This window comes from Leptonychotes weddellii, chromosome 10 (genome assembly GCF_054177405.1).
Source record: "Leptonychotes weddellii isolate Sample4059 chromosome 10, ASM5417740v2, whole genome shotgun sequence".
In the NCBI taxonomy this organism is placed as follows: Eukaryota; Metazoa; Chordata; class Mammalia; order Carnivora; family Phocidae; genus Leptonychotes; species Leptonychotes weddellii.
In genome coordinates, this window is record NC_138378.1 from 88,599,573 (window position 1) to 88,617,297 (window position 17,725).

Here is a 17,725-nt window from a genome sequence, read left to right on the forward strand (position 1 = left end):
TAAAATCTTAAAAAAAAAAAAAATAAGACAACCAATGAAGAACCACAGCCAAATCTCCTCAGCCCTTTTCAAGGTTTAATCTGCATATAAATTACCAGAGGAAAGCAAATCAGATTTCACCTCAGGTGGTCTTTTCGAAAATTAAAAACAAAATTCTTAGCTACTACTATGTAAGTATTAGGCTTAGAACCTAGGGCACACTTGCATCACACACACACACACACACACACACACAAAGACAGGGTTTTAGCTCGGTTTATCACTATTCTTTTGAGGAAGTTTGTAACTACCTAGTCAAGAGGAAAGAATGGCAAATCAGATCTGTGTCCCAAGACACCTCAACCTCCCTACAGCATACCAGTCTAAATATAATGTAAAACACTTGTTTAATGGAACTGTCAGTCTCTCTTATCCTCTAGGAATTTATTTTTTCATTGACATAATCAAAACACCACTAAAGCAACATAATATACTATTTTATATGCCTTTTGGACCAGAGAAGGTTAAGGACGATATCAGAGCAGGCCAGGAGGCAATAATATATGCACCTAATAGTAATTTCTAATGAATTTGTGCTTTATTTTTTAAAGAATCTTTAAATGTAGTTAAAAAAAAAAGTGGGGGGGGAATTGAAAACTCTAGATAATTTATGTGTTTCATGTATCTGACGGTACCTGATTCCTGAAGTTACAACAATCTTTAAGATTTAGTGCAATCCCATAGTTTTACAGAGAAGGAAATTAAAGCTCTATTCAAGTGAAGAATTTAGCCAGGCCATCTAGTCAGTTAATGGAAGAATCCTGACTAGAACTCAAGTCCCTGAATCCCAGCCCCTCCTCCACAATCCCACACATTGTTTTTTTGGTTTTTTTTTAAAGATTTTATTTATTTATTTGAGAGAGTGAATGAGATAGAGCATGAGAGGGTGGAGGGTCAGAGGGAGAAGCAGACTCCCTGCTGAGCAGGGAGCCCGATGCGGGACTTGATCCCGGGACTCCAGGATCGTGACCTGAGCCTAAGGCAGTCGCTTAACCAACTGAGCCACCCAGGCGCCCTCACAATCCCACACATTGTAAGAAGTTCCTGTGATTCATCACCAATTCCTCTATCATTAATAACTTAAATTTTTTTTTAAGATTTTATTTATTTGAGAGAGAAAGAGAGAGAGAGCGAGAGAGCACGAGCAGGGGCGGGGGAGAGGGAGAAGCAGGCTCCCCGCTGAACCCAGGACTGGATTCCAGGACCCAGAGATCATGACCTGAGCCAAAGGCAGACGCCCAATCGACTGAGCCACCCAGGCGCCCCAGTAACTTAAAAAATTTTATATAGTCAGGGTGCGTGGCTGGATCCTTTGGTAGGGTACGCAACTCTCAATCTCCAGGTCAGGAGTTCAAGCCCCATCTGGGGGTAGAGATTACTTAATAAATAGAAGTTTAAAAAAATTATTACACAGTCTATCAAATCCTCTTCATTAGATTAATAAGTAGCTTTACTAATTGTTCCACAGGAAATACAACTTCCCTGGCCTTCTAGGTTTTATCTGTTTCATCTTCATACCACTCCTGATGAAAATGTGGAGAAAGCAACATTCTAATACAGGATCCCCACAGGGACCCATGGATCTACCTACCGTCACTGGGTGGCTTCGGCTTTACCTCTGTACCAAACGCTGGGCTTCAGACAGAGAAAATTAGCTATTTCTCACAAAAAGTTAGGTACCTTCATAAAATACTGTATCAGATGCATTTAAAAAGGTATTATAAGTCTATGCATCATATTCAGGGCATTTCAAATAGCAGTTTTTGATCCTCTTTCTGTGGTTTTTTTTTTTTTAAGATTTTATTTATTTATTTGAGAGAGAGAGAACGAGCAGGGAGGAGGCACAGAGGGAGAGAGAGAAGCAGACTCCCTGCTGAGCAAGGAACCCAACGCGGGGCTCGATCCCAGCACCCTGGGATCATGACCTGAGCAGAAGGCAGACACTTAACCGACTGAGCCACCCACGTGTCCTTTCTGTGGCATTTTGTCCAACTTCTGAACACAACTTATAGATGTTGAGCAACGCACACCTTGCGGAGGAATAGATGACTCAAGCTCACAATACATTCCTTTGTATCTTACAAATATTCTTATATTTCTATCACACACTAGATCAGCAATTCTCAAACTGTGGTCTGTAGATGCTTTTAGAGGTGCAGAGAGTCAAAAAGTTTTGCCACTAAGGTGTTATTTGCTTTCTTACTGTGGTGATATTTGCACTGAGGGTATAAAAGCAACGGTGACTAGGGGTGCCTGGGTGGCTCAGGTGGTTAAGCATCTGACTCCTGACCTCAGCTCAGGTCTTGATCTCAGGTCTTGAGTTCAAGCCCGGGAACTGGGCTCCATGCTCTACTAAAAAGAAAAGAAGAAAAAAGAAAGAGAAAAGAAAAGAAAAGAAAAAGCAGTGGTGACTAAAACTGCTAGTGCCTTAGCACGAAAATTAAGAGAATCAAGCACCAAAAGAGCAGTCATTGTATTCTTCACTGGCACACACTCACAGCAAGAAGAAAAAGAAAAAAAGAAGAGGAAAAGAGAAATGCTTCACTCAGGAATGTTCTGATGAAGCAACAGAAAGCATTAATTTCATTCTTTTTGGGACCTGAGTACACATCTTTTTACTCTTCTAGCATAACTCCGGAGGAAGTACACACCAGCACCTCTGCCACGTACCGAATGAAACACGTCTTGAGGAAAAGAACTTGTGATCGAGTTGTGAACTGTCCGTTCACAGAGCTCTGTTTCTACTTAAAAAACTGAGGGGAAAAAGATGCTTATGAGACTTGGGTATCTGTCAAACATTTTCTCAAAAACACACAAAGTGAACCTCTCACCTCAAAGAAAACAACTGATCATATTTGTGGTAAAATTCAAGTTTTCAAGTGAAAATCAGATCTTGGAAAATCTCTCTCTACCAATGGGAGCTCAACAGTTTCCCAATACTTAAAGACTTTTCTGATGAGATCAGTGGCGATAATAGCAAATTTGATTTTTAAAATATTCTATCAAGAAATAGGTCAACACCTGCAAGATCTGTATAACTCATTGAATCAACATTTGTCAAATGATGTTAGAACATCATGCATGAGTAAAAGGCAAGACAGACATGGATGTTGATGTAACAGAGTACAAAATGTTCACTGATATGGTTTCAGATTCTACAGTGCAACTAACCTTTAAGAAACTTCCACTTGTTTTGGTATAGTATCAAAAAAGAATGACCCAATCATCTGAAAAGTCTTCTAAAACACATCTCCCTTTTCTAACTACGTATATGTATGTGTCTGGATTTTCTTCTTCATATAGCTCAACCAAAACAACAATGCAACTCACTGAATGCAGAAGCAGATATGAAAACTGTTTTCTTCTATTAAACCAGAAATTAAAGAGATTTATAAAAATACAAAACAATGCCACCCCTCTTCTCACTAAAATATTTTTAAACTAGAAAATATTCTTCATAAAAATATGTTTTTATGCTATCATCAATGGGTTCATTTTTTAAATGATTTAATAACAAGTCTTTAAAATTTCTTTTTTAATTTCTAACATGGTTTAAGTCTAGATAGACATAACCCATGGAAAAAGTTCTTTGGAACTCTCCACAATTTTTAAGAATGTAAAGGGTCATGGGACAATACAGTTTGAGACCTGCTATAGTAGATGAGCAGTCTGAGTTTGTAATGAGGAGGTGCACCCACGATGGGGTGATGGCCCCAGAGCAGGCAGAATGGAGTACAGTCAGGCAAGCCTGGGTTCAATCCCAGCTTTATCATCTAGCTGGTCTATAATCTCAAGCAGGTAACTTCTCAGAGCTTCAGTTTCCTCTTCTATAAAATGACACCAACACATCAACCTCAGGAAGATCTTTATGAGGCTTACACTGTGTGTAAAGTACATAAGGTGTATATTACAACCCCGGAAACAGTGTTGTTTCAAGAAATGGTCTCAAGAACCTGGGGCAGCCGTAAAGTCTAGTAAATCTGTCACGTTATCTCAGATGGTCAATATCTAGATTTTCTATTTTTTTCCATAAAATAGAAAATGAAAATCTAGATAATGCGAAGAGGCTTCAGGATTCTTCTCCTGCAATGGAAGGTGGCCAGTGAGCTTGTCATTTATTGTGTAAGAGTGACACAATGAAACTTTGCGAATATACTTGAGATTCAACATTTCACAAGTATTCTATCCAAAGGATCTAGAGTTTGCAGTGGGTGGGAAGGAGGGCACTTAAAACAAGAGAGCCCTAATACACCACAGAAAATGGTATGGACTAGGGACAATGATAAAGTTGAACTGTACTTAAAAAAATGGCTAACATAATTTAAACACACTCAATAGCACTCGGGATATTACAACTATTTGCATCTACTTTGTCATAACATGCAAGTTATCTTTCGTTCATGTGTCTATTTTATTGCAAACACACACCTGCTTTGTACCACCACGACAAACCATATCATTACCTCAGATGTAAACAGCTCACAATCTTCTGATTTTGCTGATCATCTTTTTATGTCTAGTTTAAAAAATAAAGCAAAACATGCAAACCCAAGCATGATCCCAGCAGAACACAAATCAATGAATGTTTAGCTTGAGTAGTAATTCATTTGAAGAGTATACCTGATTCAAATTTATTAATGTAATTTACAATAAAATTGCTATTTATATTAATAATTCCAAAAAACAGAAGTTCAGTATTCTTGACAGATACAACAGCAAACTGTACTGTTTGATAAATAGTATGCACTGTGAAAGCTTAGTCAGGGCGTAGCCCACACAAATGTGGAGACTGGGCAGTGCTATTTCCCTAAGCACCTCCCTGGGTGCTTCAGGAAAGTGTCCAGGCTGGGTTTATAGAAGAGCAGATAGGGCACTGGTTGCAGTATCCCCATCAGAAAATTCCAGCACCACAAATCAGGTCATTCTTAAGCCCCTCATGTTAGGTTTTGTCTTTTTCAAATTTGATACCAGCTGGAGAGCTTTTTGTTTTGTTTTGTTTTTAAGTAGGCTCTACACCCAGCATGGGGCTTGAACTCATGACCCTGCGATCAAGATCTGAGCTGAGATCAAGAGTGGGACACTTCACTGACTGAGCCACCCAGGCGCCCCTAGAAAGCTTTCCGAAAGGGAACAATTGATGATGAAAGAAAAAAAAAGAGCACCCGGAGAGATTGTCCCAGAGGAACAGACTGGTTAGATAGAAGGCTGAGGGTATTCTGGAAAACAGAGGTGATAGCTTCCATGTCAGCAGTCATAACTCAACAGAGGGCCTTACTTTAAATGACTTAAACTAGAGAATAAAGCTCTAGAATAGGACAGAAACTTCATCTATCAGAGTCAAGACAAAAGGCGAGAAAAATTGACTTCTCTCGTTTAACCTGCCCCCAACCTCAACAAAGTAGGCAGTGTCCTTACTTATTGATGAGGACACTAAAGCTCTGAGGAGCTAAGTTGCTGCCCAAGTCTTGGAGTCATGTGTCACAGGAGTTTTTGTTTTTGCAAATAATCAAATTTGTCTAAAATTACATTCTAAGAAAATTTCATGTTTACAATTAGGATGTATGCTTGAGGGAAAATGCAGGGAATAATTTATAGGATTTTGCAGTATATATTTCAAACTATTAAGATTAAGTTACTATATTTGTTTTTTTATTCCTAGGCACCTTGTGATAATAATAAGGGGGAAGAAATGATGATCATGTTATAGCTTAGATAATGAGCTATATTGTATTGATACAGCAGATAGTATTCTCAGTTACTCATGTATACGATGAACTCATTTAATGTTCAAAACAATCCTAAGAAGTAGGTGACATTAGCCACTCGTTTTAAAGGAGGGGAACTGAGGAACAGAAAAGTTAAGTAGTTGCTGGAAGGGGACATAGTTCGTAAAAGGCAGACAGGCCTCGCACCTAGGCCATCGGGCTCTGAGCCCCAGCTCTATAAGCAAATACATACTACTAGTATCAGCAATTGTTCATTATAGCTGTTTCCAATCAACATTTGATAGAAAATTCTTACCTCTGGTTTGCTGAGGCTGGATGAAACCAAGGAACCGGATCCCACGTCCAAATCCCACTGTTTTTTACCATGATTCTCAGGATCCAAGGCAGCAATTCGCCCATCTAAAGTGCTGATAATCACTAATGATCTATAAATTTAAAAATTAATAAGACAAAGTTTAAAAAGTATTTACAATATCGGGCACTTACTGCATACACTGGAAAGAAAACCAGGCCATCCCCAGACCTCTGTCTGCTGGGGGAGGAGGGCCCACCTCCTCACAAGACTTGCAGTCTTGCTATCTCTATCTGGCTAAAGCCCACCAAGACCATTGCAATTTGCCTTTTATCTGTTTATGTCACTTATGAAAAGCCCCAGACTCCTAGGTCACCCCTCATTCTCACACTGTAATCCCCACATGGAATTCAACATTCCCAGTGCCGTCCTCTTCTTCCCTTCCCAAATCCCTGAAAGCCTTAACCCTGAAACACAGTATTCCCTGAATGTCTACTTGCCTTCTTGCTTGAGTAGAAACCTGGCTCTTCCTGAGACCATCACTTCTGAAGCAAAGAGAATTCTTTGCTCCAAAACCCTTAACCACTGGGCCCCGTAACAGGGTGGGGATGCTCCTTGCACCTCATTGCTGTTTCCTGACTACTTTCTTTCTCTCCTCTCTAAAAATCCTCAGGATCAGATTGCTCCACCCACTACCCCTCCTAGTAATTGGCTACTGACCCTTGGGTCACTAGCCTCACTCCTTGAGGATTTCAGCTCCTGGTTTAACTGTCACTATTAACACGTTCTTTGGGTTTTCATTATCTGTTTACCCTGCCTCATCCACTGCCATGGTGAGATCCTAGCCCTTGGCATTACCAATCACCACAACTCCCCCGCCCCACTGAAATTTCAAGCATTCCAGCCCCTGCCACCAACCCCTTTCTGGCTCATTTCCTTTGCTTCCCTCACTCCCACTAATCTATGACCCCACCTGAGCATACAAGCCATTGATCCTGTCACTTTTACCCTAAGCTTCACCAACATTAGGCCCTCATTTTTTTCTTATTGAGTTTAAATCCCATAATCCTTCATTTTGAGTACTTCCTGGCCCCTCACACATCACAAGTGCCTAGCAGAACTCCAACCCTAGTTAAATCCAATGCTCTGCATTTTCTCACTCTCGCTTCTGTGCAGTTGAATGTGGCCAAAGAAAAACATAATCATGCTGACTGGACTCACTTTAATCATGACCACCAATGTGAAAAAAGCTATTAATGATGCTCCACCATCACGGCATACTTCCCTGGTCTATCTACTCACTCACTGGCCTAGGTTAAACTATGTTATTTCTCCTTTCTCCTCAACTTCCAACACAAGCTCCTCCAAGCTCATTCATCTCAGGGATAATCAAAAGAAATCCCACCATCACGCCTCTCTTTATCACCACCTGGACCGTGAATTCTACCTTCCCTCCTATTACTGCAGGTGAATTGTTCATGGTCCCATGCACTACCAACACTTCTGCTTAGACAACAGATCCCTTTCTGCCAGTCCTCACATTTCTCCTCTTGCTCTCACATCAATTATTCCCCCTCTACCAGAGCATTCCTCTCACCGTTCACACCTGCTATTATTTCCCCCAACCTAAAAACCAAACCAGTTAAACAAAATGAGCCATTCTACCCCCTCTAAGCTTCCAATCCACTCTGCCTGCCTCTGGATCAAAACTCCTTGAAAGAGTTCTTATACATTCTGTCTCCAAATCCTTTCCCCTTCTGTCTTGAACTATTTCTAATCAAGATGTTGTCTCTGCCACTTCACTTGAAAGGTTCTTGTTGGGGTCATCGACGACCTTCCTATTGAAAAATCCCATGGTCAGGTCCCAGTTCACTTGACCTTCTAGCAGCACCTGACCAGTGACATCTCCTGCCCTTCATGAGACACACTCTTCATGTGGCTTCCAGGACACATGAATTTTTTTTTTTCCTTAGTTGTAGGCTACTCTTTCTCAGTTTCATTTTCTGGTTCTTCCTCATCTCTTCTATCTCTCAAAGTGTTCTCTACTTACATGTACTTTTTTTTGATGGTCTCATCCAGTCTCATAGCTTAAAATACCATCTATATGCTGGCAACTCTCAAATTTGTATCTCTCCCTGAACTCTGGACTTATATACCTAACTGCCTACTAGACTTATATGGTAGAATGACTTCTCCAATTATTCAAACACATCATGATTTTCCCTCAGGGCCTCTGCAGCTACTGTTCCTTCTGCCTGGAACATATCCTCCCAAATATATAACAGGCCCTCAATAAATATTTCTTGAATGAAAGAATGTGTTATACAGTTGTTCTATGAATTTGTTAGGTATATTGGTCTGCTTCAAAGACCATGCAAATTCCAAGTACACATATTTATGTTCCACTTTGAGATTATAAAATACAACTTTTATCTTTTCTATTTCATTTGCAGTACAAGGTATACAAATTCATAGTGAAGCTGTAAGTTGACCAAGACAAAGCAGTTCAATAAACTCATTTGAGGGCGACTGGGTGGCTCAGTTGGTTAAGCGACTGCCTTCGGCTCAGGTCATGATCCTGGAGTCCCGGGATCGAGTCCCGCATCGGGCTCCCTGCTCAGCAGGGAGTCTGCTTCTCCCTCTGACCCTTCCCCCTCTCATGCTCTCTCTCTATCTCATTCTCTCTCTCAAATAAATAAATAAAATCTTTAAAAAAAAAATAAACTCATTTGAAACCTTTCAAAGAACTTAATTGTTTATCAAATGAATAAATTTATCAAGTGAATAAATACAATTGTTAATTTAGTTCCCAAACTATACACTAATTCTAATTTTGAATTTTTCAAATGGTAACTCTTAGTCTAATTTGTGAAAATAAAGATTTTTGACACATAACACACTCTAGTAATTTTAGATAACTAACCAAAAGAAAAGGAACAACTCAACTCCCCTCCCCACACATTACTCTGCTTTCTAAAGAGATGTATCAGGAACTAGGGGAGAAGACGGATACTGTGTGGAAGAAAGTTATTTTATAATGAAGGGTATAAAAAATTCGTATCTTAGATGTGCCAATTTACAAATAAAAGCAACAGAATCTAATTAAGTTAATGATCGAAGGTTCAGAGCCAAGTTAACTCTTTCCTAGTACCATTATAGAAATGTCTAATTATTCTGTTTGGTAATCATTAACCACAAATAAATGGCTAAATGAAAATTACTCTAATTGGAACAAAACTGAGTATAAGCAAGCAGTGTTAACCCATGAAAAATTAAGTAGACCCCTGCAACACTTGAGATACTATTTTTTGTTTTTAATTCAGAATGAACATTGTTTTTCACCCTAGACGTTCTACTTATATAAAAAAAAACAACCTGTAATTTTTTGAGTATGTAGGTATTTGGGCTAGAGGTATGCAGAGAATGGTAAAACTCTAGGTCTCATCTTCAAAACAAAGAAAAACCCAACAATAAAACATGCATATGTGTCTTATGTGTATATAAAAACACATTTTAATAAGTCACTTGGAGTTTAATGTTTATTCTTTCACTGACAACTTATCATATAGGGTGCATTTAACTGAGTCAAGGATTCTGTTTTTTTAAACAAGATAGTTTCAGATTTTGTACAATATCTAGAGAATAAGTGTAAATTTGAGTAATAATTAAAAGAAATACAAACATGTGGGCAGGAACAATTAAGTATATTATTCTCTTAACTGCTTTTGATACTTAATGTAATCTGGTTTTTAGATTTGAATGGGGTACCCTTAATTATTTTAACCCTCTTAATGGGAAAAACAGTAAATCCCCTATAACTCTGTCAGGCATTTAAAAAAACAAAACAAAAAAAACCCTTCACTTTCTTGTCTGCTACAAGCTAGCCATAATATTCACTGTGGGCTCCTTCCCAAGCATGTTTCTGGAAGGAAGTACCCCTTCTGCTGTGGCTGAAATTGAGCAGCACTACAGGGCACAAAAGAGATGCTACAATTTAGACTATTATGTCTAATCACATTCTAAGAGAGAGATGCTCATGGACATACTATTGATTGAGAAAAGCATCAAGCAGATAGATAATGCTAAATGCAGGGATAAACAGAGGACAGCAATAAGTGTTTAGAACAAACACCAATCAGAGATGAAAAATGAATCCCCCCTCCCCAAATAGGGAGAATATAAGGCCATTTTATCTCCCCACAATCCATTCGCTCTATTTTCAGGTTTCTATGAACAAGATGAAAAGCCCTTTACTTATTCAAGAATTGAAGGGACTGCAGAGGCAGCATTTCCAGTGGAAAGAACTGGAGCATTTTTTTTTTCTTTTTAAGAACTGGAGCTCTGAAGTCAGACCTGTGTTCACATCCCCATGACTCTGCACTTGTTCTGCTCACAGCTTCATTCCACTTGCTTTCTCACAGGTAAGACATGACTACTTCCCTGGGTCAGCATAACTCAAACTTGCCTGATCATAAAAATTATCTGGAGTGCTTGTTAAAAGCCAGTAAACATTCATGGGTCCCATCCCCATAAGGGGCTTGGGAGCTAGAGCTTGACAATACCCCAGTTGAGTCTTGCAATAAGACCAGGTTGGCAAATACTGACTTAGCTCAAAGGGCTGTTTCCTTAGAGTAAAAAAATAATCTATTACCTGGATGAAGAAGGCCTATTGGCCAACTCTGCCAATAAACTCTTTAGAAACTCCTATCTCTCACTTACACCTTGCTCTAGTTTACAGAGGCATTTGTTCGGATGATTCAACAGCAAGCGCTGTTCTCTTACGTGTGACCCAATTCTTCGAAGCTATTCTCAAGAAGGTTTTCAACAATCTCCTCCTGCCAGATCTATTCTCCTCATCAAGTCTGTCCCGCAGCAGCGCTGAAAAAGTGGCCGGCTCCTCATTCTGGACCTTCTCCTTTCCCCGGCTTCTACAAGGCCACTTCCCTTCACCCCATAATTCCTAGTGCTCTCAATCTCCAGGAAGCAGGCCATGGAGTTCTGGCTTCAGCCAATGCCCACAGCTTTGACTTTACCTGTAACATGACAGCTCCCAAATCTATTCGGTGTTTACAGTCCACTGTTTCTCTCCCTGCTCTAGTTCTGCATTTTCAGCAGGGCATGCTTGTTACCCCCAGTGTGTTCAGATAAATCTCCTCTCCCACATCCTTTTCCATCTACCCTGTCACTTAACATTTGCATCAGACAACAAGTCTACCTTCTCCTTCACGCTCTACATTTAGACAACAGTCAGTTACTATTGATTCTATTTCTGAGGCTTTTGAATCTTTTCCTTCTTCTTCATTACCACTGCCCTTGTCCTAGAACCAATTCTCACTTCTCATCAGAACACCTTCAAAATCCTTTCTGACATATTTTCCTGCCTCAGGTCTCTGTCCCCTCTGCAGTTCCAATAGTTTTGTTTCTATAATAGAGATCTGATAAACTTCTGAAGCTTCCTGTGCTCACAGAATAAAGGTCACACTGCTTCGTATAGCACACAGAGCCTTTCATAATCAGGCATAATCCCCCACCCCACTGCCACACACACCCCCACACACACACACCCACACATACCCACACACACGTTTCTTAACTTTTCAACAAAGTTCCATTTAATTTATTATCTCACATCTTAAATTATTTCATTTGCCCCATAAACATTATTTCTAATGAACTCCCCCATTTTTCGAGGAAATATTTAATACCAATCAAAATACTGAAGATTTCTGAAAAGATATAGCTAAGATTACTATATTAAGTTTGATACAATTCTAGTTCAAAGTCAGGAAACTTGACTGTTTAATTAGCCTTCTCCTCATTGGATATCCAATTCCATTCAGTTATTTAAAAATACTGACAATCTCATGGATCCCCATTTTTACCTTTGCAGATCCATAGATGTCCAGGAGCCCTGGCTTGGGAATCACTGCTCTGGGCTCTGCAGCCTAGACCCGCCTTGACACTTGACATTCAAGGACTCACTCACTTGATACTTCCATTGTCTTTACTCTCAAACTACTCCTATGTCACTCACTATCCATTCTAGTGTAGTTAATTCTTTAACACAATGATCTCCCTGTCAGACTTGGGGCTCAAGGGCTAGCTCAGCTGCCCATTTATCTGCTCGTGAAATGCAATAAATGTTTGTTGAATGAAACACCTTAGTAGGGCAGACACTATGGTACATATAAAACAAAAACAAAACAGAAGCTGAGAAAGATGTGAAAATATGTGACTTGCCTCAGTCATGCACTAAGTAAGAGGTTTTGGACAGAAGCATGAATATAGGTTTTTAAACTCAATCATTCTGTTAACAGTACGTTTTCATTAAGTAGCAACTACTATATTACTATAATGTGCAGCTTTTATTCATTCCAGAAATCTCATCAAGATGCCATTTATCCTGTTACTGCTCTGATTTGCCCTCAACTGAGCCGAAATAACCTTATGCCAATGAAGATCCTATTTTAAAAAACTGTTTGCTCTCACTTAAGTCACCCAGAATACCTGCCTATTTACAATTAAGTTTATCAGAGTCTGAGAAGTAGATGCTGAATTCTTTCATACAATAATTCTAAAGGAGGCTTACCACCTGTAGAAATTTCCCATGTGAGAGAGAAGCAGGTGACAGGAGAACACTGTATCGAGTGAACAGTTTCTACATTAACAACTGCTTATTTTTAAATTGCACATTTTCTTTCTTTGGGGAGAGGGGAGGAGAGGAAAAAACTCTACAAAATTAAAAATGTGATTTGGTTAAATCTGCTTTTTTTTTTTTTTAAAGATTTTTTATTTATTTATTTAACAGAGAGAGACACAGAGAGAGAGAGAACACAAGCAGGGGGAGTGGGAGAGGGAGAAGCAGGCTTCCCGCGGACCAGGGAGCCCGATGCGGGCTCGATCCCAGGACCCTGGGATCATGACCTGAGCCGAAGGCAGACGCCTAACGACTGAGCCACCCAGGCGCCCCTTACATCTGCTTTTTGATGTAGCCAAGAATCCTCCACCTAAACACATGCTCTTATTCAAGAAAGCATATGTTCTTGTTCAAAACCAAACTAGTACTAATTGGACTATACTTCTTAGTCCTCACCTACTAAGTAAATCTTCAAATCAAACTTCCTTTATTTAAACATATCACAAGACTAGCCCTGCCCCAAATCAAAACAAACATGTCAAAAATTACCAACTGTATTTTATAACTTTGACATATCAGCTACACCTTAAAGAAATACCATTTAAGTTTTCAATGTTATAGACATGAGTGACATATATCCTTTATCAGATTAAAACATTTTTGGACACACTTTTTCTACTTTGTTCTAGGAAACATTTTTAATCAAAATGGTCATTTACAAACAGAACAGCGTGAAAAAATAAAAAATAAAATTAATTTCCCCCCTCACATTTAGTTCTGTAACTTACAAGTTCTCCTCTTTGTATTTTAAAATATTTTGTAGTAAAAATGTTCAGGAACTTCTCTCTTACAAACAGAGGAAAAAATCAGATGGAGTTCTCAGGCAGTATTTAGGAAATGAAGAGGCATGTTGGAGCTACAGCTCACAGCAGCTGATGAAGACCCAGTCCCTTTCCGCAAAATGCCTAGGTGTGTAAAGGCTTTGGAGTTCAAATAAAGAACAGTTTCCTCAATTCTCTCACATATCATATCTAGAGCCCAGGTGTCAACTAAACTAAAAAGACAATTGTAGACAGGAAGGATAATTCATTACTTGCTTAAAGTATGTTTATTTTGGCTTACAACTTGCCTTGAAAGTTATGCATAAATTCTTCTTTAAATATGATTTCTAGTTAACTTTAAAAGTCTGGTGTCAGAAAAGTGAGCAGTGTTGGGACCAGATGACTGAGTTCCCTTTCAACACTGTATGCTGAGATTCTATTATTCAATAGGTATATTAGCGGGGAAAAAAAAAAGCTTAATTATGAATCTGAAAATCTGAGGATGACCAGATTCTGTACCACGATTCACATCCAATCAGTTTGTGAAAGGATAGACAGGAGAGAGAAATAAAAAATGAAATCATCTCACATTTGCAAAATATTTTCATGTTATCTCATTAAATACAAAGAATTCAGTTTACAGGTGACAAATTAAAGAAGCACCACAGATTAACATCCAACTTAGTAATACTGTTGTTAGCAGGGAATTAGAGGCAGGAGAGGAAGGCAGAAATATGCTACAAATTAGTGAGACAGTTAAGATAAAATTAGTTCTTTACAACTCTTGAGGTCATTAGAGGCCGTCACTATGAAGATGCCCATCCCATCCCCAACACCCCAAGTAACACTTAGCAATTTGCCCATTTGTGCTGGAGTCAGGAAACTGGTAACTCATAACTATGCCAATGTGCACAAAATCTAGCAATGAGGCGAGATTGCAACTTTCCTCCCAGCTTTCCTTAGCGAGCATCCCATTTAAATTTCAACTAAATGTAATGTTTAACAGAAGCACTAACAAGGCTGCTATCAGAAAAACAAGTTTATTTTAGCTACTTTTTAAAGAAAAAAAGTTTATTCACTCATTCACATGTTCTTGAGATGTAGAGTAAGCAGTTAGGATAAAACCAATGAAAACTCCATCAAGGGAAGAAAAATGAACCAGAGTCTCATATTGCTTCCTGGGCATCAAAAGACAACATGCAAAAATAGCGACCTTAATTTCCCATCTCCCTCTTTTTAAAAGTTTTGCAAGTACCATAGCTCTTCACAGCTGTTTGTGATAAACGCTTGGTTAATTCAAATCTGTTCCCCTAATCCTCCTCCTTTAAACAAACAGGATATTGGTCTGTTATTATGGAACACTGATATTCCCTGGTTTTTCACTTTTTTAAAGAGCACTTAGGAAGAAGTTTTATAAATGTTGCATATTGATCTTCTGTTGACTCAATCAATTTACTTATCCAAGGCTTCTCAAACTTTCCACACTATCTCAAGCTACCTGGCACACCCCTAAACACGGTCTATCTCTTCCTAGAGAATTCTGTTAGCCAAAGATCACTTACTCTCTGCCAGGCCCAACTCTTCTATTTTCACTCTCCTTCTTTCTGAGAAGGAAGTGATCCTCCTGTTTGCCAAGGAGATCCTCTTCAACTACCTCCACTCCCTCCTCTATTCCTTTCTTTTTCAACCTGTCTATACAGGCTCCTTCCTCTGAATGTATAAACTTGCCTGCTGTCAGGAGTCAGTCCGAAGAGTGCCGGAAGGAGGGAGTGGGGCTTTAAAAGGATGAATCCTTACTGTCTTGCAATCTGAGCACTCTCTGCTGTTTGACTTAAATTCTTTACATGCGCTCACCACCAAATTCCTCCTCATTGTTCTCAGCCTTCACCCTACACCTCCATCCCAGCCAGCTGGATTTCTGTTTCCTCTGCTGGCTCATCTTCTCAAAAATATAAGGCATTTGTTGAGGTCTTCTTCTGAGCCTCCTCTTTCTCACACCTTCACCTCTTTACCCTGATCTCTCTCCAACTACAGTCAATCATTTCTACCTGCCTCCCAAATCTCTCCCTCTGGATGGACTGCCTGCACCTCCAAGTCACCATGTCCAACAACAAGCCCTTTACCTTTTCTTCCCTGCTCTCCTCAATTTCCCCACTTTCCCATGTGTGTTCCCATCTTCTGACCATCCATCTCAATCTGTGGACAGGGGTACCACAGGAGGAATCAATTCATTTGCCAGGAACCAAGATTCTGCCTCAAATCTCTCAAATCTCTCCCCTCTGTGCTATACCCACTTAACAACAAACTGTAATCAGACCTGGCTTTCAAGATACCCTACACAACACTTCTGAAACAATAACTCTCAAACTGTCACGTGCATGGGAATCATCTGGTAATCCTGTCAAAATGCATATACTCCTTCAGTGGATCTGGGTGGTGCCAGATTCTGATTTCTAACACGTCCCAGGTGATGAAGATGCTACTAGTGTTAGACTCGACATATACAATCTGGTCCCAGCCTATTGTTCTAGCCTCATCTTCCACAACTCCCTGCCCAGCACACATGTGCATGTTTGTATCTCCCTCGTACACACAGACAGACAGACACACACACAGGTATACAAACAAAAATGTTCCCTAAACATACTTTCCAGCTTCTGTGCCTCTTGCTGTTTCCTCAAGTCCAGTGTCTGCTCATCATGATCCTACTCACATTTCACAAACCAACTCATTCTGCCACAGCCTTCTCTTACCTTTTTACCTACTTCACCCCCATACCCCCACCCACTGAACACCACAAAAACCTTGGGACAGTCAGGGCACTTCATTTGCACTGCTTCTGCTCTGTAATATCATTATGGGTCTCTTCATTCAATCCTCACTGCTAGGCAACATCCTCCTCCTGGAAGACAGGGACTATCTGCCTAACCTTTGTTAACCCCAGGGCAGCCTGTGGGTTGTAAGTGCCAATAAATACCTGCGGTGGTGGATCTGTACTCTAAGAAAAATGAAACATCTCACTTTACTTCAAGGAACTTACTTTGAGCAGGTGCTTCAGAAACTTAAGATAAAAACACTTTTCCAGGAAAATTAATCCATCAGCAAAATCTATCAAAATATTGTCAAATATGTGCTACTTAAAGGAAAAAAAAAATCTATACATAAACATTCATATAGTGCCTAGAAAATTTTAGTACTTATCCAGTTTTAGTAGTCTGCAAGTATATAGATCAAGGTTCTGATATTTAGCTGAAAATTAAATCTAACTTGTTAGGATCTAGTAATTGCTACATTATAAGCTTACAATACTTTCTAATCCAGATTCTAGCCCTCTCTGGTTTAATTTGCCTAATGCTCCTTCTATCACTCCATTTGTTAGATGAGACATCACTTTCTCCCCAGTTGTGCTGAGATCAGCTGCCTGCAAAATACTTTACCATTAAAATACCTTACATTTGTGTCCAGGTTTTGAAAAGTATTTAAAAACCTGTACCTTGCAGTAACATTTTTAAGGAGGCTAAGCAAATCAACCAAGACAACCCTATTTTAAATGTTTACGTATCGTAAGCCCTCTAAATATCAAAGAACTGCCAAAATGCAAGACCTACCCGCAGCTCTTAAACTTTAGTGTGTTCAAGACCTGCCTGGAGTGCTTGTTAAACTTGCAGATTCCAGGTTCTTGCCCCAAGAAAGTCTAATTCAGTACAACTGGGGTAGGGCCTAAAAACTGTACGGTTAACTAGCATCCCCAGGTGATTCTGATGCAGATGTTCTGCAGGTCTCAGTTCGAGAAATACTGACCTCACCCCGGGTCCAGGGGCCACTACAGGGTTGTGTTGAAAGGGAAATGTAGAAATGTCATTGTAAAGTTCTTTTCCCAAACAGCTGTCAACCCAGCAGGGATATGGGATGACTCATGGAAGAAAAAGGGGAGGGAGTCCTTGCAGCGCGAATAAAGTTCGAAAACAAAAAAAGAGGGAAAGTGACGTTTCTTTCCCACCTCTGCGCTCCATTCTCTGATCATCCCCCAGACACCTTCGAGGATGCTGCTTTTGCCTGCGAACAAGGACCGGAGAAAAGGCCCGTCGCTGGCCCGGGGGATGGGAGCACGGCCCCGCGCTCGCTCCCGGGTCACCAGTTCTCCATCCTCTGAGAGAGACCACAGCCGAGGGGGAACCCCGGACCTCCGATCCTCCGCGGCACACGTGCC

The 17,725-nt window shown here is 39.9% G+C and overlaps 1 protein-coding gene across 2 annotated transcripts in view; it reads right to left on the minus strand.

The window, feature by feature from the left end:
* Positions 1 to 17,725, minus strand: part of EIF2AK3 (eukaryotic translation initiation factor 2 alpha kinase 3) — a 66,143-nt gene that overhangs the window by 47,862 nt on the left and 556 nt on the right. The window contains exons 1-2 of one of the 2 annotated variants that reach the window (XM_081796752.1): positions 17,317 to 17,709; positions 6,061 to 6,190 (exon numbers count right to left, since the gene is read on the minus strand). Coding sequence is in view for 1 of the 2 variants with exons in the window: in XM_006741158.3 (XP_006741221.2) it covers positions 6,061 to 6,190 (130 nt within the window). In the remaining variant the exon portion in view is untranslated. Of the gene's footprint in view, positions 1 to 6,060; positions 6,191 to 17,316; positions 17,710 to 17,725 lie in introns of those variants that run through there. The other variant, XM_006741158.3, reaches the window with a different exon arrangement.